General features: G+C 36.7%; 1 protein-coding gene across 2 annotated transcripts in view; it reads left to right on the top strand.

Moving 5' to 3' along the window:
- The window catches only part of Cnbd1 (cyclic nucleotide binding domain containing 1), a 400,564-nt gene that overhangs the window by 7,503 nt on the left and 370,932 nt on the right, over nt 1-22,129 (top strand). The window contains exons 2-3 of one of the 2 annotated variants that reach the window (XM_040741322.1): nt 18,405-18,477; nt 20,861-20,971. In XM_040741322.1, coding sequence (XP_040597256.1) covers nt 18,405-18,477; nt 20,861-20,971 — 184 coding nt within the window. The remainder of the gene's footprint in view (nt 1-18,404; nt 18,478-20,860; nt 20,972-22,129) is intronic. The other variant, XM_040741326.1, reaches the window with a different exon arrangement.

Genomic DNA, 22,129 nt, shown 5'->3' with positions numbered 1-22,129 from the left:
CAGGTCTGTCTTCTGGGGTTGCAATTAGTGGGGATTCCCTAATACTAGTTCTTGAAGAGATTATCTTTTCTGCATTTGTGTTCTCTGTACTGTCATTGAAAATTAACTGGAGGAAAATGTACGATTTTAAAAGTCTGGTTCTGTTCATTGACAGGTTTAAGTTTGTAGCATGCCATTTTGATTATAAACTTTTTATAAGGTTTTTCTTTTGAATGAGCTTTGATCTTTTAACTATAGACTGCTTTGACTGTACAGTCTTTTGTTGTTGTTCTTTATGAGTTTTAAGATTGTCTTTCTACAGGTGAAAAATAACATTGATATTATTGTAGGGTTACACTGAATCTGTAAATAATATGAGGTAGTATGGACGTTTAAAAAGTTGATAGTTTCAATGGACATAGGATATCTTTTTCAAGGAATGTGTGATGAGATAGTTTTTTCTCTTGCATAACATGATTTTTACTTAACAATATTACATATAACCATACTATATAACAAGAGTGTCTCTTCTTGATAAAATGCATGCATATACCTTAGTCACTTAATGGTTAAGCTATATTTCACTTTTTTAATTCAATAAAATAATTGTGATTTGTAAATAATCTATTAAACAGTTGTCTCTTCTTTAAACCCGATGTTCTGCTTGGTATTCAAATCCATCTATAGTGATATTAGAGAAAGAATTGAAGGCAGACAAAGCTAAGGCTAAAGAATATGTTCAATGTTTTTTCTGTTCTGTTTCTTATATGTTCACAGCATTGTTTTTTCCTATCCAAGAAATGAATATCCAGCACCCAAAGACAAGAATAATTCAACCACTCCTCTCTGCTTCATCAGGCAAACTGTGGGAGCTGCTTTCTGGATGTCACTTGGCACTTTTCCTTTGCCTTTTTATTCTAGAACACCTGTCTGACAATTCTCTGCATCTATTTTTGGTTTTTGGTTTTGTTGGAGTTATTGCTTTTCATGAAAAAAGCTGCTGGTTTTTCTGTCTTATGATCACTGGATACTGACTGATAAATAAGAATTTTTTCTAGTTAATTTTGTTGCTTAAATGACACAAACATACCATGCATAATTCAAATTTTATTTGTCTTTCAAAATTAGTATTAAAGGAATGAGTTCATTGTAATGTTTTGAATATATATATATATATATATATATATATATATAATTTTACCTTCGTACTTCACTCCACTTTCCTTGCTCACTCATGTTAGTCCCCTTTTCCCAGACTAGCATTTTTTACTGCTTCCTTAGTCCCTTTTTTCCTTCCATATCCTCTTAAGACTATTGTTTCCACTTTCATATTACTCTGTAGTTTCCTGAAATATATACTCACACTCATATTATACACATTAAAATCTGGGATGATATATAAGGATACGGGAGAAAATATGCAGTGGTTGTCTTTCTATTTCATTGGTTTATTTTGTTTAGCATGAGTTCTCTAGTCATGTCAAATTTTCCTAGAAATGTAATAACTTCAAATATTTTATGGCTGAAAAGAATTCCATTTTGAATATATAACCTACTTTATTCATCTGTTGATGGGCATCTCACTATTATTAATAATATATCAATAACACTGACGTGAAGTTATCTTTGTAGTGGGACTTTGAGTTCTTTGAGAGAACATTTCTGGGAGTAATTATATCATCAGTTATGGTGCAGAGACAGAGTCCCATCCTGCCATGCTGGGCAGTTTAAGGGGCTTCCTTACACTTTTAGGAATCCCAAATAGGGATTTGTGATTTGATGATGAAAAACAAAAACAAAAACAGAATGGCCTAATCAGAGTTGAGAATTACACTAAAGCTCTTTTAACATAGCTTTAGCTTGACGGTTAAGAGAAAGATACTCAGAATAAAGCAAGACACGACTTTACAAGTGTGGTACAGGACTCCAAGAAGACCAAACAATTGCCTTAACATTTGTCATATATACTGTTCTGGAAGCTATATCTCCAAAGTTGCTAAGAAATTGTTTTCTCCTCTCCCTTTTTCTCATAAGAGAGATATGTCAGGAAGCTCCAGAGATGCACCAGGTGAAATTACAATCTGATAATGGGAAGTCAGAAGCCACTAAATTTGTACCAGGAGTTCAGTGCACATAGTCTCCACATGAGATTTCTTGTGACAGTCTAGAAAATTATAAGTTTACAGTGGGGATGGAAAAGGACCTCAAGCTGGTGTCAATTGTGTAGCAGTTCTTGCTCTGTTGGTGAAAGGACTCAGATAGATTACCGGGTAGCAGCTTTCTCTCTCTTCTCATGTCCCCCAGACCTTCTCTGCTTTTCACTCATGACTCACTCATAGCAGGTATGTGTGACTTAGATTCATGAGAAATCTAAAGGCTATTTCCAGAGTGGCTCTACCATTTCACACATCAGCAGTGATTACAGCATCCTGTTTTGCCATATGTACATGTTCATTGGCAATCACTGGTATTTGTGTTTTCTCCTTTTCTTCTTTCTTTTGGGTTTTAATTTTGTTTTTAAGTTAAAAATAGTAAAACTTGTTCTTTGGCGAAAAATTTTTCATAGACAAATGCATAATTACCATTTTTCTTACCACCACTCTAATCAAGATATAGAACAATTACATCACTTTCTCAAATACCAACTAACCTCTGCTGTGTAGTCAAATATTCCTTCCTAGTTCTCAGGCTGTGCCACTGACTATTTGGCCTCTATCATTAGAATTTTGCATATCTCAGACTGCCTTATATTTGGGGTCTTTTGAATCTTGTTCTTTTACTTGACCTAATTTCATTTGAGATTTATTTAATTGTATATGTAGATAGTTCATTATTTTTACTATGTTTTTAGGTGAAATGTAATTATATCAGTATCTCCCTCTACTTTCCCCAACTCCTATGTGTTACCTATTCTAGAACCCCTCCCATGACCTCTTCTTTCAAGTTGATACCCTCCTTTTCTTTGAATATTATTTTTACATCCACATGTATGTGTATATATGTAGGCTTATGAACAAATATATAGAGTGACAATCTAATCTGCTCAGTTATTTGTTTTTTCTTTCTTTTTTTATTTAAGTTAGAAACAAGCTTGCATCACATGTCAATCCCAGCTCCTCTCACTCCCCTCCTCCCCTGCTTCCCCCTCTAGGCCTACCAGTACCCAATCCAGTCTCCACTCTGAAATCCAGGGAGGGTGAGGCCATCCATGAGGTTCTCCAGAGTCTGTCACTTCATCCAGGACAGGGCCTAGGCCTTCCTGCAAGAGTCCTGGTTGAGAGAACATCCCTCATTGTGGGACGGGCAGCCAAAAAGTCCATTTGTATGCCAGGGATAAACACTACCCAAGACCCCATAGATTAACTAGGCTACCTCACTGACACCCACATTCAGGGGATCTGGATCAGTCTGATGTTTTCCACACAGCCATCAATTTGGGGTCGAAGAACTCCATCTTGTTCAGGTCACCTATTTCTGTGTGTTAAACCAGCCCACTCTTAACTCCTTTGCCCTTCAGTTCTCTCTGTCACTGGATTCCAGGAGTTCAGTTCAGTGTTTAGCTGTGGGTGTCTGCCTCTGCTTCCACCAGTCGCTGGGTGAAGGTTCTGTCTCCCAGACATGCTGGCAGTGGGATTGTATGCTGGCACTCCTCTGATTCATGTCTAAAATCCATATATGAGTGAGTACATACCATGTTTCTCTTTTTGTGAATGGGTTACCTCACTCAGGATGGTTTCTTTAGTGCCACCCATTTCCCTGCAAATTCTAAGATTCCATTGTCTTTTTCCTGATTAATAGTACTCCATTGTGTAAATGTGCCACATTTTCTCTATCCACTCTTCATTTGAGAGGCATCTAGTTTGATTCCAGGTTCTGGCTGGTATGCTGCTATGAACGTAGTGGAACAGACGTCCTTGTTGTATGAATGTGCATCTTCTGGGTATATGACAAAGAGTGGAATTTCTGGTTCTTGTGGTAGACTGATTCCCATTTTCCTGAGGAATCTCCTAAGATTAGGTATCTCAGAGTTGTTTTGATTTGCATTTCCCAGATGTCTAGGGATGTTGAGCACATTCTTAAGTGTCTCTTAGCCATTTTAGACTCCTCTATTGAGAATTCTCTATTTAGTTCTATACCTCAATTTTTGATTGGATCCTTTGATGCTTTGTGGACTTGCTTCTTGTGTTCTTTGTAAATTTTGAAGATCAGCCTTCTGTCAGAAGTGGGGTTGGTGAATATCTTTTCTCAATCTGTGGGTTGCCTTTTTGTCTTGCTGACTGTGTCCTTTTTCTTGTAGAAGTGGAGGACCCATTTATTAATTGTTGATCTTGGTGTCGGTGCTACTGGTGTTATGTTCAGGAAGTGGTCTCCTGTACCGATTCGTTCAAGGGTACCTCCCACTTTCATTTTTAACAGGTTCAGTATAGGTGCATTTATGTTGATGTCTTTGATCCATTTGGATTTAAGTTTTGTGCATGGCGATAGACATGGTTCAATCTGCAGTCAGCATCCATTTGCTGAAGATGCTTTCTTTTTTCGATTGTATAATTTTGCTTCTTTGTCAAAGGTCAGGTGTTCATAAGTGTATGGGTTAATGTTGGAGTGTTCAATTTGATTCCATTTATCTGTCTATTTTTGTGGCAATACCAAGCTGTTTTCAGGACTACAGCTCTGTAATAGAGCTCGAAGTCAAGAATGATGATGTTTCCGGATGTTGCCTTGTCTATCCTGAGTCTTTTGTTTTTCCATACAAAGTTGAGAATTGTTCTTTCAAGGTCTGTGAAGAATTGTGGGATTTAAATGGGGATTACATTGAATCTGTGGACTTTTTTGGCAAGATTGTCATTTTTACTATGTTGATCCTACCTATCCAAGAGCATGGGAGATCTTTCCATTTTCTGGTGTCTTCTTTAATTTCTTTCTTTAAAGACTCAAAGTTCTTATGATACAGGTCTTTCACTTGTTTGGTTAGTGCTACTCCAAGGTATTTTATGTATGTGATGTTTCTCTGATTTCTTTCTCAGCCCTTTTATATTCTGTATATAGTAGGGCTACTGATTTACTTGAGTTGATCTTGTATTCTGCCACTTTGCTGAAGATATTTATCAGCTGTAGGAGTTCCCTGGTAGAGTTTTCTGGGTCACTTCTATAAACTATCATATCATCTACAAATAGTGAAACTTTGACCTCTTTCTTTCCAATTTGTATCCCCTTGATCTCCTTTTTGTTGTCGTATTGCTCTAGCTAGAACTTCAAGGACAATTTTGAAAAGGTATGAAGAGAGTGTCTTGTTCTGATTTATAGGAATCAAGTTGAGTTTCCATTTAGCTTGTTCTTGTCTGCTGGTTTGCTGTATACAGCTTTTATTGTGTTAAGCTAAGTTCCTGTTATTCTGAATATCTCCAAGACCTTTATCATGAAGAAGTGTTGGATTTTGTCAAAGGCTTTTTCGGCATCTAGTGAGATGATCATGTGATTTTTGTAGTAAGAGTGGGGTGTTGAAGTCTCCCACAATAAGTGTGTCGGGCTTTATATGTGATTTGAGTTTAGTAATGTTTCTTTTATGAACATGAATTCCTTTGTATTTGGGGCATAGATGTTCAGAATTGAAACTTCATCTTGGTGAATTTCTCCTGTGATGAGTATGAAATTGCCTCCTTCATCTCTTTTGATTGATTTTATTTTAAAGTCTATTTTATTAGATATTAGGATTGAAACCTCTGCTTGTTTCTTGGGTCTATTTGATTGGAAAACCTTTTTTCAACCATGAACTCTGAGGTAAAGTCTGTCTTGGAGGCTGAGGTGTGTTTCTTGTATGCAGCAGAAGAATGGGTTCTGTCTTCCAATCCATTCTGTTAGTCTGTCTTTTTATGCACAAGTTAAGACTATTAATATTGAGGGAAATTAAATACCATTAATTTCTTTAGACATTCAGTGTAAATATTTCACAGTGGAAAACATCAGGTTTGTAAGACACCCCAGTGCCTAGTGATGGGTATACCCAAGGCATTCTGAGTGAGGAGAGAGAGACACTAATTATGCAAATGTCAAAATTCCAAGAACACCAGGAAATATATTCAAAGACCTGGTGGCAAAGGCCCTGTCAGTCACTTATTTGTCAGCCAATGTTTCTTGTAGCTTCATGTGGAGAGGTGGCACGGTTCTAGAACTTACCATAAAATATTAGAAGCAGAATATTTACTCCCCAAGTTTTGTGTCTTTTTTAGTTTAAAACTTACACTGTCAAATCTTCCCTTCCATGGATGTTACTAGACTGATTGACTGACTGACTGACTGACTGACTGACTGACTGACTGACTGACTGGTTGATTGCCTTTTGTATGTGACCCACTGAGTTTATTTGGTGGAAGATTATTTACAAGCAACTTACCAGTTGCTATACCACTGAAGGAAATGATAACCTCTCTCCAGTCACTACTAATTTCCATAGCCTCTCAAGGAAGGTTGGAGCCCCATGGGTCCCTCTCCTCTCACATTCATGGTGAGATTTTGATGGGCCCAATCTTGAATGGGTCTTGTGCAGATAACCACAAGCTACAGTGAGTTCAACAATTCAATGGCTGTGTCATATCTAAAAGACATCATTTTACTGCACATTTCCCCATCCTCTAGTGCTTAGATTCTTTCTGCTCTCACTTTTGCAATATTCCTTGAGCCTTGTGGTGGTATAGATTCCCATTTAGGGTCAAGCTCTCTACCGCCGCTTATTCTTGGCATCTTGTCTGATTATGGGTTTCTTTGGTAACCCTGCCTGCTGTAGTAATAGCTTCTCTGCAGGCTGAGTACGGCACTAAATACAAACATCTATAAACATGAGTGTTTAGAAGGTAGTTTGGCAATGACCACCTAGTAGGACAATAGCAGTGCACAGCCCCTTCTAGGACCTCTGACTTCTCAGCCACAGGTTCTTAGATTAGGTAATCATTTGTGAAAATCAAATCATAAGTAAAATGGAATGTCCTACCAAGAAAAACTAGGGGAAAAAAGCAACACATAAAAATAGCAAATACTCACGTGAGTGTGGTTCATACAGCGTTCCTTATAACCTGCATCAGTAACATGCTGTAGCATGTGGTTAGTAGATCTCTTGTCAGGTCTATCACCTCTTAAAGCTGTGTTGTATCATTTTCCCACATGCTCCGGAATACCATCTGAGTCATGGATGGACTTTTCTTGGTTCCAGTGCTAGACAAGGAGCCATACAGGAGTTCTGGGGTATATGAGGACAGAGGCTGTCCTCATATAGAATCATGACCCTGTGGCAAAAACAGCTCCAGAGAATGACAATTTGAAAGAATTGTGGGTTCTTGGTCCACAGTCACTGATCAAAGACACATTTTTTAGATGTTAGAAAGCATGAATTAAGTTATCTTTAGAAAGGAAAACCCTAGGCTGGACAGTGGTGGCACACACCTTTAGTCCCAGGACTCTGGAGGGCCAGATTGGTCTACAAATTTACAAATCGAGTTCCAGGACAGGCTCCAAAGCTACAGAAAAGCCCTGTCTCAAAAAAAAAGGAAAGGAAAGAAAGGCCTGTTCTGCACCATCTCTTGAGTTTCCTATGAACAATCTAGGAAGAAATAGGATAAACACAATGGCCTTTCCAAAGTAAAAATTCATCTTAATCCTTACCAAAAGCCACTGTAGACATTTTACTGACCAGCCTCTTTTATAGGAGGTTCCTTCCAGAAGCAGCCCTATATGGCTAGTCAGGAAGTGAGGTCTACACTACCCTGTGCCGGCATTGAGTTGGTTTTCTTCACCTTCTTCTATACCTATTATCTTTGGTTTGGTCTTTTCACAGTGGATATTTTGTGTTAGGGATATGTTGGAAATAAGTTTTTCTTTTGTAGATGAATCTGTTTCCCCTAGTGTATTGTCATCTACTGAGATTCTCATGCAAGGCCATATATGCCAATGACAAACTGTGGAATAAAAAAAATTAGGAAAATATCCCATTCACAATTGCTTCAAAGAAAGGAAGTAAGTAGGGAACAAGGCTAAAAAGATACCTTGACAGATTGGGAATAAATTTAGCAAAGAAAATAAATAGTCTCTATAATGACAATTTTAGGACACTGAAGATACTGAGGGCACTAGAAAGTAGAAATATCTCTCTTGCTCATATTTTGGCAGAATTTATATTGTAAAAATGACAAATAAAAGTTTTCTAAGAACTCAATATAATCCCATCAATATTCTAGAACATGTTTCACAAAACAGAAGAAAAACATGCTAAAATTCCTGGGAAGAACTTTGACACAGCTTAGCAGGTAAGGGTGCCTGCCACTGTGTCAAGACTCAGTGGGAGAACTGACTTTCTCACGTAGTCCTCTAATTTCCAATATGTGTTGCTGCAGGCATGCATGTACATACACACACAATAATTAAATAATTTAGTAATAATTAAGCTAATGATTTAAAGATGATTAGGAAACACAAAAGTCCCAAATAATCAAAAAGTTCTAAAAGCAAAGAACAATTACAGAGGTATCATGAACCTGACATTGTTATACTATAAAACTATAGGGACAAAGACTGCATGGTACCAAGACAAAACAGACACATAGACTGATGTCATAAAATAGAGTATTTAAAAACAAACCCACTATCCTAGTTTATTTCGGTTGCGCTGATAAAACACTAACCAAAATCAGCATGGGGAGAAAGGGGTTTACTTGACTTACATTTCTAAATCACAGTCCATTATTGCAGGAAGGCAAGACAAGAACTCAAGGCAGGAAACTTGAGTCAGAAACTGAAGCAGCAACTGTGAAGGAACTCTTCTTACTAGCATTGCTGTTCTGGCTTTATTAACTACCTATCCTATTTAACCCAGGCCTACTGACCAGGCCTGGTACCACACACATTGGGCTGGGACATCCTTCCTCTATGACCAATCAAGACAATACCCAACACACATGCTGTGAGCCAAGATGATAGAGGCACTTCTTCAATTTGGATTGCCTTTTCCTGGTATGTCTAGATTTGTGTCAAGTAGACAAAAAGTAACCAGTACACCCACATAGGTAAAACTGCATATGTCAAAAGGCATAATTTGAAAAAAAAGACAGACTTTTCATCAAACGGTATTGAGAATAGTGGATATATGCCTGCAAAAGAATTAAATTGACTTGTATTTCACCTGCATAAGAATAAATTAAAAATAGATTAATGTCAATAATGTAAAACCTAAAACAGGAAAACAGCTAGAGGAAAACATTTCAAAATATGCGCTCAGGGGAGAGCATTCTGAAAATTACTCCATTGACACAGGAATTAATCCTAAGAATTGACAAGCAGAATTACATATAATTAGAGCGAACTTCTGGACATCCAAACAACCTACCAGCAGAATGAGGAGACAGATTATAAAAGGGAGAAATTCTTTGCCAGCTTTACTTCATCCACGGAGCAAATATTTAAAATATATTAAAATATTGAAAAGTTAGAAATAAAACTTAATTTTCCAATCAGTAAATACCAGTAAAATGAACAGATGTTCTCAGAACATAAAATACTAATAGCCAATGAACATGCTTTAATGCATTGAAAATCTTCCAGTTGAAAGTAAATAGACTGAAACTAATTTCAGATTTTATTTTACTCCACTCAGAATGGACAACATCAAAAACAAACAAATAAAACAACAACAACAACAACAAAAATCCACACAGCCATATATTCCTTCCTTTACATCTTTCCTAAATTCATGTCTTTCCTGTATACAGCCACATCTTCTACATCTCTATACCCACTCAGTTACATCTCTTCATACTGCTCTTTGTCTCTGCACATTCAGCTGCATTTCCCTTTCATCACACATACTTACTTCTCTCTCCTTTCTGTCATACTCCCTACAGCAAAACCTCTGGACAAATATGAATCACATTTTCGGGGTTGCATAGCACTTCTTGAGTAAACAACAAGAAACAGAGCCACACTAATCATAGTTTCTCTCAGGCTAGAGAGGTTGCACTGACCAGGTATGCTATAAAGTAATCATGTAGCACTGAGTGGTCAGGGTTCCTGGACAGCTTACATTTGCTCGGTAGGCTCATTGCCATCAGTTTTGAGTCTTTACCGCTATTAGATATTTTGTGGAGACAGCTCATAATTGGACATTCCTTTTTCAATTTGATAGTTTATTCTGCATCATTTTAATTGCTGAGTTGAGGTGACATGAATTCATCATTTGCTTTGGTTGTATATACTGTGTCTGTTGATATACTGATTGGCTGGATAACTGATGGTTCTTTTGTCTCCTTCTGATAGCAGCATTAATAATTTTCAATTTTATGGATTTACATATGGTAGATTCCCTTTCACTCTCTAGTGTTGTTTCTCTTATAAAGTGCATTCTTTCCAGTGCTCCTAGAGATGAGACTGCCCTTTTTCTTTCTCTATGTACAGTATTCCTATAAACATTTTATTCACATCTAATTTAGTTGTCATGAATTGACACAAATCTGTGCTTAACTTGAAAGTTCTTATTTCTCTATCATTGTTTAGATAACTTTGCTCTACATCACGATATTAATTGACAATTAATTTTAAGGGCTGAAATACATCATTTCACGGGTGCTCAGTTTTTTGTTTTGTTTTGGTTTTGTTTTTGGTCAGTTTCTCATAAGCCTAGTTCACCAGGGAAGAGAGAACTTCAACTGAAATAAATTATCTGATTGTCTCTGCTTTTTGGTTCCTGCCATGACTTCCCTTCATGATAGATTTTAATCAGTAAACAGAAGTGTAACATATCCTCATTGCGTTACTTTTGGTCATAGTGTTTGATCATAGGAATGGAAATTTAACTAAGATACCCTGGTTTCCTGGCTTTTAGTATTACACATGAAGAAAATTAATGTTATTACAATCTTTCTGCCTTTGTAGTCAAATTAATGTCCTCCCCTTACAGTGTTTAATATTGTTTCTTTGCTTTGTATTTTCAACAGCTAAATGACATTATCTCATAGAGAGATTCTTTTTTGGCCGTGTCCATTTGAAGTTCACATACCTCATATTTGGATGTCTTTCTCTCTGTTTAGGAAATTTTATGCTACCATTTTGGTAAGCAACTTATATATACCTCTAGCTTTTATTTCAAAATATTCTTTTTTCCTTTTTTAATTTAATTTAAATTAGAAACAAGTTTGCTAAACATGTCATTCCCAGCTCCCTCTCCCTCCCTTCCTCTCCTACCCCCTTTCTTCCTCCCCCAGCCCATTCCCCAATACCCTTTCCATTCTCCATGGAGGGTAAGGCCCTTCATGTGGGAATCTCAAAAGTCTGTCATATGATCCAGGGTAGGGCATAGGCCTTCCCCCATGTGTCCAGGTGGAGACAGCATCCCTCCACATGGAATGGGCTCCCAAAGTCCATCTTGATGACAGGGCTAAATGCCAATCTATTGCCCGAGGCCCAAAGAACGCTGAGGCCTCTTCACTGGTACCCATGTTCAAGGGGTCTGGATCAGTCCCATGCTGGCCTCTCAGCTATCAGTCTGGGGTCTATGAGCTCCCTCTCATTCAGGTCAGCTGTTTCTATGAGTTTCACCCATCAGGTTTTAACCCCCTTTGCTCATCACTACTCCCTCTTTGCAACTGGGTTCCAAGAGTTCAATTTCACTGTGGGTGTCTGCCTCTGATTCTTTAAGCCATTGGATGAGGGCTCTTCTACTCCATAAATTCCTATATTTACTTTTCTTTAAACAGATCCCCATTGTTTTTAGAAGTTTGGGATTTATTCTTCAATTTTTTTAAGTCTCTCTTTATCTATCTTCTCTCTTGTATATGTATAAACACATTATATATTATGTATTATGTGTATTTATGGTGTGTTAGTGTATGTGTGCATATTTGTGTGTATGTCTGACTGGACTTGCAGTCTGTTTCACAAAGGTAGTACACGTCATACTGTAAACTTGGTCAAAACACCACGGTCATATTCCCTAGTGAGAAGGTAGTGCTGCTGGTTTGCTAAGTGGATATCACTTAGCATAGTATGTCTATCAAATCATTTTATAAATAATTATGTATATGCCCATAGCTTAGTGGTGTTATCAGCTTTGTTCAGAGAAACTTTTGCTATTGAGGAGCAGCAACTGTAGAAACTCATAGCTGGTCAAAGTTCTAAGAACAAGTGACTGATTAGTGACATTTTCTTCTATGATATTATTGTAGGTTTATTCTATGCCACTGACATTAGATTCTTCTGTCTCTTTTATGCCTTGAATTCAAATATTTGATATTTTCATGGTATCCCACTGTTTCTGTATGTTCTTTTCACATGGTTAAAAATAATTTCTTTGCTGTTTGGTCTCATTCCTCTACTTTATATTTGAGTACTGATAAACTTTATTCTACTTGATCCATTATATGCATACAGCTTACCCTTGAGTTTTCTCATTGGATTATTGAGTCTTTAAATTATATCTTTATTATAGCTTGAGTTCTTATTATCATTTTCAACTCTTCATTTAATTATTTAAAAATTTAAGCTTTCTTTGTCATGTTGTTCAGCCATATATTTTTATTTTCTCAGGTATTTATTGTTATCCTCTTGAAGATCATTGAGATGTTTGTGTCTTTTTAAACTCCTTGAATTCTTTGAAAACACTTAATCTGGGTAAATTATCCTAAATAACATTCCTATAAAACTAGTGAATTTTATGATAGTCTGTCTTTGTCACTCAAATTTTTGTTTTGTAATGCTACTGTGCATGTGAACTTCTTTCTTTGGTTGTATTTTTAATGTAAGGACCTGGCCTACTTTAGATTGGACCTGTGCTGGAACTAAGCCAAGTAAAGCTGGAACACTAGTTGTTTGATTCCACCAGAAAAAAATGGCTTCTGAATCACAGGACTGGAGGTAGACTTGTGGGTGAGCAGAAGGAATCAGGCAGAGGGAAGGAGATATTTACCTGGTAAAGGTGGCTTGAAGACAAAGCAGGTTTGCTGATCTCAGTTCTGGACCTAGACCTGTAAGTGTGGAGATAGAGGCTGGCAGAGAAAGAAATGGGAGAAGAACAAAACTATATTCCAGGCAAAGGAGGCTCAGAAACAAAGCTGGCCTGCATACCACCATTCTGGAGCTATGGCCAATTAAGGTAGCTGACAAACAAATATGGTTCAAGGACCATGGCTTTGTAGGTAGGTCTGTCTTAATGGTTTATTTAGTGTGCCATATGCTATGTTTATTCAATATTATCTCAAAGAAGAGTAAATTTGGAATTTTATAAAAACAATAAAAATCAGATAAATAATGTGAATAGGTTTCCTATTGACCATTAACACAGGTATACTGAATGAACTCTTTTTTCTTTTCAAATTGTGTTATATTTAAAATTATCACCTTTTCAATGACTCTGTAAGTCAAGACGAGAACATTATTCTGTATATATACTGAATTTCCATAGATTTCCAGTGTATGTTATTATATGATTACTACCTGAAGAGGGATCATGAATAAATATGAGATTTTGTTTTTCAGTTCAATCAATATTATCTTTAACTAGTTAATTCTGCTAGCGAAGACCAGTGAATCATTATGGTGAATGTGAGTAGTATCACCAATATGTAAGACACACATCGGAGATATGTGTATATGCATATGTGTATGTATATGGCTGGGGTCTGTAGGTCACAGTGAGTAGCCTCTGTAGGAGAAGAGTGCAGGAGATGGGCATGAATGTGTTTCCAATTGTACCCTGGCACAAGAAACAATCTGTGTTCTTCTTAAACATTCTTATCATCTTACATGAATTTAAGCATGATGAGATATGCTCCATACATATCCTTATTCACAACTTAAGTTCTTTTCCAAAATATGACCATTTATCCAAGGATATAAGAAGAATTAACCATGCTTATAATCCCTTTAATTATCTCCTGTCCTGCTTCTACTTAATACTCCAGTCTTGAGAATTTGCTTATCACAGTATAAAGGCAACAACAGTTTGTTTTAATATTTCTGTTATTATTGCTACAAACTCCTTACTTTTGCACTGATAATTATATTAAGAAAGGTTCTGCTTGTCGTTGGTTTAATTATTAGTGTGCACAGAAACCATTTGAGGAGGTCTCAGCCTTCTGTTGTTCAACTGATTGTACTCTGACATTTCCACAGGGTCATTGTGACATTTTCTCAATGGCTATGCTGTTCCAGGAATTCACCTTACTGAGAGTTACAAAGATTTGATTAAAATAGTTCTTTTAATAAGAAACAAAATTAGTAGATATATGCTGTTAGGGATTTTTGTTAAGCGTACATATGTTGGCTTCTCTATTGACAAATAGAAATGTGTTCAGCTAATCAACTTAACCACAGTAGTTTTATTACGGTCTATATACCATATAACATCAGGTAGTGTATCTCCAAGATACACAGTAAAATTATTTTGTGATTTTTAAATATAAGTTATTTTTCTGGCAACTTTTTTTTGAGGTTTGGGTAAATGTCTTTTTAGTTAATAAAAATGGAGAGAAAGCAATTAAATATGTAAAGCTTGAGAAATACTGTGTGTGTGAGAGTGTTTTTTTATTAAGGGAACAATCTAATAAATTTACTACATGACACGAATAGGAAAATACAGTTATTTAGAACAAACATTAAAAAGTAAAACGTAAGAATTTTTCCATTTATTAACAGTCAGTGGGCATATTCCAAATGTGACAATAGACTGTTGGATTTTAATTGTACAGTGGGTTTCTAGTGTAGGATTAATTTATTGCCATCAGTTTTAAGTCCTTTTTCACATGTACTCTAGTTAAAATCCTAGATTTTAACCCCATTCTAAGGTTAAGCCCCTGCTGCTTTTGTCAAAGCTTGGCTAAAGCATTTCATAAAGGAAAAAGAAGACTAGAAAACAAATGTAAACTTTGCAGCTTTTGAAACTGTTTTAAGTTTTATCCCTGTAATAAATTTGGTCAGTTGGAAACATAAACATCTGGTCTTTCCATAGTTGCAATTTCCCATTGAAAGATTAGTCTTTTCGTTTTTAAACAATCTGCTTTCAAAGACAACATCTCTTACATAGGCAAAGCTCTTCACATAACGACCCATGTAACAAACACCTCTAAGAGCAGAGAGAGGTTCAGTCATGAAGACATATTTTGATGAATTAAGTGTTCTACAAGCCTGTAAGTGCTGAATAGTCTATGCTGTTTTTAGTTTACTGGGTTGTTCCAAGCTTAGTATGAATCCTCCGTCTCCTGGAAGCTTTTATTATGCAAGTAATTTTTGTGAAAGATAAAAAAGTAGAATTTTAATTTCTTTATTCTTTGCTAGCAATTCTTATTCTTAAAATCTTTATTCTGTAATTTTTGTATATTTATCTTAACTGAAGATAGTAGATATTAGTTTTTCTAGTATGTTTTTTTTTGCTCAGAATTTGTCAGATTAAAGTTCTGTCCCTAGATCTCTAGGATATCCCCACACCCTGACCACCTTTCCATACAACTCACTAGAGTTATTACTGAACCTACCAGCCAATCACACTAGGAGTATGAATTATATGTATTTCATATGAGTCTCTTTCTAATTCATGTGCTTGAAAATCTATTGTGATTAACATTTTATATAATTCACACCAGACATATTAGTATGTCAAATATTTTATGTTTATTAAAGATATAACTTGGTCCATTTAAAATAAATAATTCTATGTGACCTTAAAAATAAGTCATACAGTCTTTTGGTAGGGTTTAAGCAGTTATGGAAGGGCCATACAATGCCATGGGAGGTAGTGGGCTGGGAGAAGTAAGAAAGGCTGCCTCTGAATGAAGATTGAATAGAAAGAGCAGAAAGGCACAGGATTTATAATGGCTTTGTAAAGTGTATAGGACTCATAGAAATGTTTTGGATTTGGCTGCTGGTACTGAATCACTGAAATCAAGCTGCGGAAGTACCTGGTTCTGGGACGTTCACAGTTTACCAACACTTTCATTGGCTAAGATTTACCTTAGAAATATGCCTAAGTCATGTGAATAGTAGTTCCAGATTTATTAAAAGCTAAGGTGTTAGGATAGCAATGAGTTTTCTGCTTACATTCCCCTTATTTAAGTTTCATACGTAGAAAACAGTGTCTGCTATGCTTTTTAATTTTGAAGTCATCTAGCATTCATACAAAACCTAATTTTATAACTCTGGAACTCGGAATTCGAATGGATAAATTCTAATTAATCTAATTGATATTATTAGAAATGTGAAATGACATGTAATAATGAATACCAACAACTACATATTAATATCTCTAACAAAATTTGTTGCTCTGGAGTTGCCATAAGGCTTGTGATGAGAATGCCCATCACTCTGATCTGAAGCCATGTATCACACTTTGTGCTCCATCTTTCTACTGCTTTTGAAAGATGCCTTCCCATTATGGTACTGATGGAGAATCACAGTTTATTTTCTTCTTTGCTATGAGCAGGACTTTTCTTTTTTAAGGATTTTTTTTGGTTTTTATGAGACAGGGTTTCTCTGTATTGTTTTGGAGGCTGTTGGTCCAGCCTGGCCTTGAACTCACAGAGATCTGCCAGCCTCTGCCTCCTGAGTGCTGGGATTAAAGGCGTGAGCCACCACTGCCTGGCTTGGATTTTTATGTGATTTTTTTAACATTTGAATTCTATAAGGAATTGGAAATTGGTTCTACATACTGGAAAATACTCCAAGGAATGAGCAGTAAATGATCAGTCCCTGCATGGGCTTAGCTAGGGGTCTCTATAGATAGGACTGTCTAAAAAAATGTGAGATAGGAAAAGGGACAGGAGGAAGAGAACTTTCCTTTGAATTGTTTCTAAGGTAGTTCTGGGACCAGGATACATGTTAAAGATCTTAGAAAGGAATGCTGAAAGACTTTTTCTCCAGGGAAATTTAAATTATTATGATTCACACCAATTTTACTATTTATTGCAACAAGAAATTGCCAGACCAGATTCTGGATTAATAAAATTAAATTCTGTTTGAAAAATCCATATATAAATCTCCTAATTTATGCTTCCATATATTTATTAAGCTTTTGAAAAATTTAATAAGCATTACCTTATAATAAGGCATTGTGCTTTTCCCAAAAGTCAAAATCATTAAACCAACAACCTAGTCTCTGCCTCTGAGTTGTTAGTTAGATATGTTCAGAAACACCCCCCACCTCCTCCCAAAAAAAGGTTATTGACATTGCTATTAGTTGCCTAGCAGTACTTGATGGTAAGACTCAATTGCTGAGAACAATATATACATTTATTACAGGTCATGGACAAACACAGCTGGTGATGAACTAGAAGGTTTCTCCCCGCTGGGTGGCTTTCATAGGGACAGAAATTGCTGTGTAGGCCGTTTGAGGAGAAACATCAACAGTCTTCCATAGCTCTGTACCTGTGAGCCATAATAACCACTGATATGCCAAGATATGGCTATTTGGTAGAGCAGTGGTATGAAGATCATTGGGATAATCAATAGCTCTAAATAGCAGTTAAAGCCTACTTCACGGGACGACACTAATGTCTGGTACGGTAAACCTAGCTGTAGAACTGGCCATATACCCTAGGGGAAAACCAACTACTACTGTTTTGCTAAACAGACATAGCATCAAAATATCTTCTAAACACTTACTTATACCAAAAGATTAGAGTAGCTCACACTCTTAGAGTAACTTTTTTTTGTGGTGCCTACCAGAGCTTAACCTTAACCAGAGACCCCATAACTTGTCAATATATAAAAAGTAAGTGACTATGGGCTACTTAGCCTTAAGTGGGACTGCTATATCATACACTCTTCACCAAAGGCTTGGCATTCATTGCATAAGAAAAGTGAAAATGATTGGCAGGGTCAGAGCACAAGCGACACCTCTAGAAAATATTATCCTATATACATGACCGGACAGCTGCACTCATGAACCCAAAGCAGATATGACCACCTGCGTGAGAACCTATACACAATCAAGTCAAACAACATGCAATGTGGAGAGGCTACTCCTAGCTTGAGAACTATCAGTAATTGATAGACTCTGGGGGAGGGAAAGTCCAATTTTTCAAGGGTATGGCCCCTAGTAGGTTGCTCTTCTTCAGTGGATGGTCCATATCCATTCTTAAATGTGCATACTAATTAGACTCCATGGATTATAGAGAAAACATAAGTATATATGAAGTTCATTGGGAAGTGATGGATGGAGGAGACCAGGAGGAGAAAGAGGAGGAGATGTCAGGAGTAGATATGTCAAAATGTATTTTAAAAAGTGAATTCTAATCATCATACTGACTTATGTTTCTTTATTGGAGACTGAAATCAATATCTGACTTCATGATCACTGAATGTTTTTAGTATGATAAACGTTTGCAATTATATCCTATTTACACACATACTTAGTAAGATAACAGAAAATTACTCACACTTTAATCGATTTCTTTTTGCAGGCCTAAGACTACATACGAACATTAATTATGGTCAGTTGAATGCCTTATGCCACATTAGAGGACTACAGAGCACGTATGTTACTCTTGAATTTCCTTTTCTGTCATAGAGAAAGCATTACTCCACTTGTTTATGGATAAAGTATAATTAATGAGACTGTGGTAACTCTCACAGGTACCTGATTTACTGTATGAATAAATACATTTGAAGCCCGGGGTTTATTTCTATATATTGAAAAGATTAGGAAACCAATTTCGTATGGAATAAACATAACACATTCCAAACTGGGCCCTTTTTAGTATTCAAAAAACAGTTACAAGGAGAAATACTTAAATAGTTGAACACACAAATATGGAGTGAAGCAAGTGCCTGAACTTGACATAGGGACGTCTGTGTGGAGTGCTCTGCAGAAAGGGAAATAGGAACTTGATGGGAGAAATCCTATGTATATGCCAATAAAGCACTGTTGGGCTAATAGGGAACCAAGTTAGGTGAGACTAGGAGTCCAGGAGAAGTCTGGGAATGAGAAACACAGGGAGTCGAGATGTAATGCCATGGGGTAGGAAGCCTGGAAACGTCTCCGGTAAGAGACACACTTAGATTAACAATTATGGGGTAATTACTTAAGTCAGAGCTAGCCAGTAAGAAACAAGCAAGGCCAACAGCTTCATAATTAATATAGCCTCCTGTGTGTTTATTTGGGGACTACAATGCGGCAGAGCCCAGGCGACTGGCGGGGGATAAACCAAAGCGGCTAGCAAGGAAAAGCCTCCCTTTACAGGAACTAGTCCTTTTCAGAGTTTAGAATATCGAAGAGGCATGAGAATTAAATACAGAACTTTAGCATGTGTTTTGTTGCTGTTTAAATTGCTGTTCTATTACTCTGAAAAGACAACTCTTGTAAAAGGAAGCATTTAGTTGAAAGTTGGTTTACAGTTTGAGAGAGTCCTTTATCACCATGGGGGAAGCAGACAGGCACACTTCTCTCTCTTGGTCTGGTTCCACAGTTTGTTAGAAGTTCTCCTTGCCAAGTACCTCATGGCTCTCTGGCATCTCCAGCATCTTTAGATCTCAGTGCAATCTAGACATCACCTTCATAGATTCACACACCCTCTCTGAGCCTCCATGTATGGATTTCCCTGTCACATGCCTGGCCTAAGATGCTTTTCTTAATATAGGGAAAGACGCTACAAACCTTTTCCTGTATCCTTATTGACTCTAAATCCAGAATCACCTGCCCTAAACTGCCTAGTTATCCTGCTTGCTTGGACTGGTACCTGGCACTAGCCTTGAATTACTTTTGCATAAACTTTCTGTTGTTGATAGTTTCCTTTGCTGCTTAAGCTTTCCTTTAATTCTTTCTCACAAGTTGGAAGCTTAGTTGGCTGGGGTCTTGCTGTGAGGGAATCACTCTCTTTCTTCCATTTTAAAACAGTCCTTTCTTTGAACATTTTATTTCATTGAGCACAGGATTTGGCTGCAGTATTATATTTCCTGGTGCTCTTTTTCTCTTTAAATTCTAAGTTTATATTTCTTTGTGTGACCTGCTTGTTCTTTTTCATTGTAGATCTTTACAAGAATGAACACTACATAATATTGTCACTACTAGGTTGTATCAAAACCTCTGCCAATGACATTAATCCATTTTTTTTCAGTTTAGTCTCAGGCAGATTTTAGGATAAGGTTCTTTGCAAAAATATAAGAATGTTCTGTAGGTCACATAATAATATTGTTTTCCTCTGAAACCTCAAATCACCCTTTGTTCTATTATCTTCTATGCTTCTGCTAGGATGAATGATTAAGTCACTGTTAAAGTGCTCAACTACTTTTCTAGTCCAAAGTCTGAAAATCCTCCATATTTTCCCAACAAACAGCGTGGTCAGGCCTATCTTCAAAGTCTGTCATATCATTTGGAGCAGAACCTAGGCTCTCCCGCATGTGTCTATACTGAGAAAGAATCCCTCCATGTGTAATGGGATCCCAAAGTCCACTCATATAATAGGGATAAATACTGATCCACTGCCAGAGGTCCCATAGATTGCCCAGGCCTCCTAACTGACACCCATTATCAGGGGGTCTGGGTCAGTACTATGCTGGTTTGACAGCTATCAGATTGGGATTCATGAGTTCCCCGCCTCTTGTTCAGGTCAGATGATTCTGTGGGTTTCATCAATCTGGTTTTGACCCCTTTGCTCATCACTCCTCCCTCTCTGCAACTGGATTCCAGGAGCTCAGTTCAGTGTTTAGATGTGGGTGTCTGCTTCTGCTTCTATCAGCCCCTGGATGAAGGCATATAAGGTAGTCATCAATTTCTTTATTGGGGAAGGACATTTAAGGTAGACTCTCCACCATTGCTTAGATTGTTAGTTGGTGTCATCCCATAATTAATATATTGAATTAAATCTCTCTATAGAAAGCTTTTATGTGTTATACTTTTCTCTCTCTTTTTCCTAAGCAGGCATTCTTCGCTTAACTTGACAGCTCATAATACATTCATCAAGCAATATCCTCAAATATTCTTACATAAAAAAACAACATTGCCTAAAATTTCCCAACAGGAAGAAAAAAGGTAAAATGTTTCCTTGGAAATGAAATTTGCGTATGAATTTATGTGTGCTTTTTAAATAATGCTGCTGATTTTCATAATGACAATTTTATTCAAGCATACTATATCCTGTGACATATCCATCTCCCCATAACCCCTCTCTGCCCTGTCTTCTACTATTTATTTCCCTTACCTCTTTTTATAATTTCATTCCACAAATGTATATATATTATGTAAAGTGATTTCATGTATTCACGTAAAATCTAGGATCCATAAAGGAAATAAAATATTTGTTTTGTTTTTAAGAGTTTGCCCATTTTACTTAATATGATCATCTTAATTGCATGTTTTTAACTAGAAACAACTTAATTTCCTTTAGGTTTTTGACTGAGTATAACTCTTGTGTGCATATTCTACATTTTCTTGTTCTAGCTATCAGTTAATGGTCAAATAGTTCCGTTATCAGCTTGACTATTTTAAATACTGGCATGATAAACATGGGTGTGCAAGTGTCTCTGCCACATGATGATACAGAATTCTTTTGCTATAAACCTAAAAGCAGCATACCTGGTTTATTGTGTATGGAGTGGTTTGTATTCTCCGTGACCTTCCCAAAGTAACATCTTACCCATAAAGTACAGTAGTGCTGTAGTTTAATGAAAGGTGGGGAAAGGGGGCATTTCAGCTATCCTTAAGTTCCTCATGCCATCTTATACCATAAACTAAGCCTGGCCACAATGGCACTTTCTGAACCTTTCCTAACTGACTCAGCTTCCTGCTCTGTCCACCTTCTGTGGTGCTTGACTCAGCATTATAAACAATCCTTCTGGAACCAAAGCTCACAACAACCCTTCCTGCCAGAAGGTACTTCTGGTTGTGATATTTTCTCATAGCAGGAAAAAAGTTACTAATACAGCGTATAAAATCCATAACACAACATGAAAACACACAATAATGATTTGTTTATGAGCCCGATCACCCAATCAATTAGTTTAAGAAGCATGGGGATTTAAAGATATATTTCTTGCACATTTGAGAGGAAAGCCAATTTCAGGCTTAAACTATAAGACTGATAGCTATTTTCATCCCATGAGTCTGTTTCCCCTTTTTTGGATTGTCTTCAGTTTCTTACTTCTGTGGTCAGTGTGGACAGACTGTATTCATTTTCTTAAATTTCAGGTG

The sequence above is a fragment of the Mesocricetus auratus genome, unplaced genomic scaffold (genome assembly GCF_017639785.1).
Source record: "Mesocricetus auratus isolate SY011 unplaced genomic scaffold, BCM_Maur_2.0 Super-Scaffold_6730, whole genome shotgun sequence".
NCBI lineage: Eukaryota > Metazoa > Chordata > Mammalia > Rodentia > Cricetidae > Mesocricetus > Mesocricetus auratus.
This window is presented reverse-complemented; position numbering and strand designations above follow the sequence as displayed.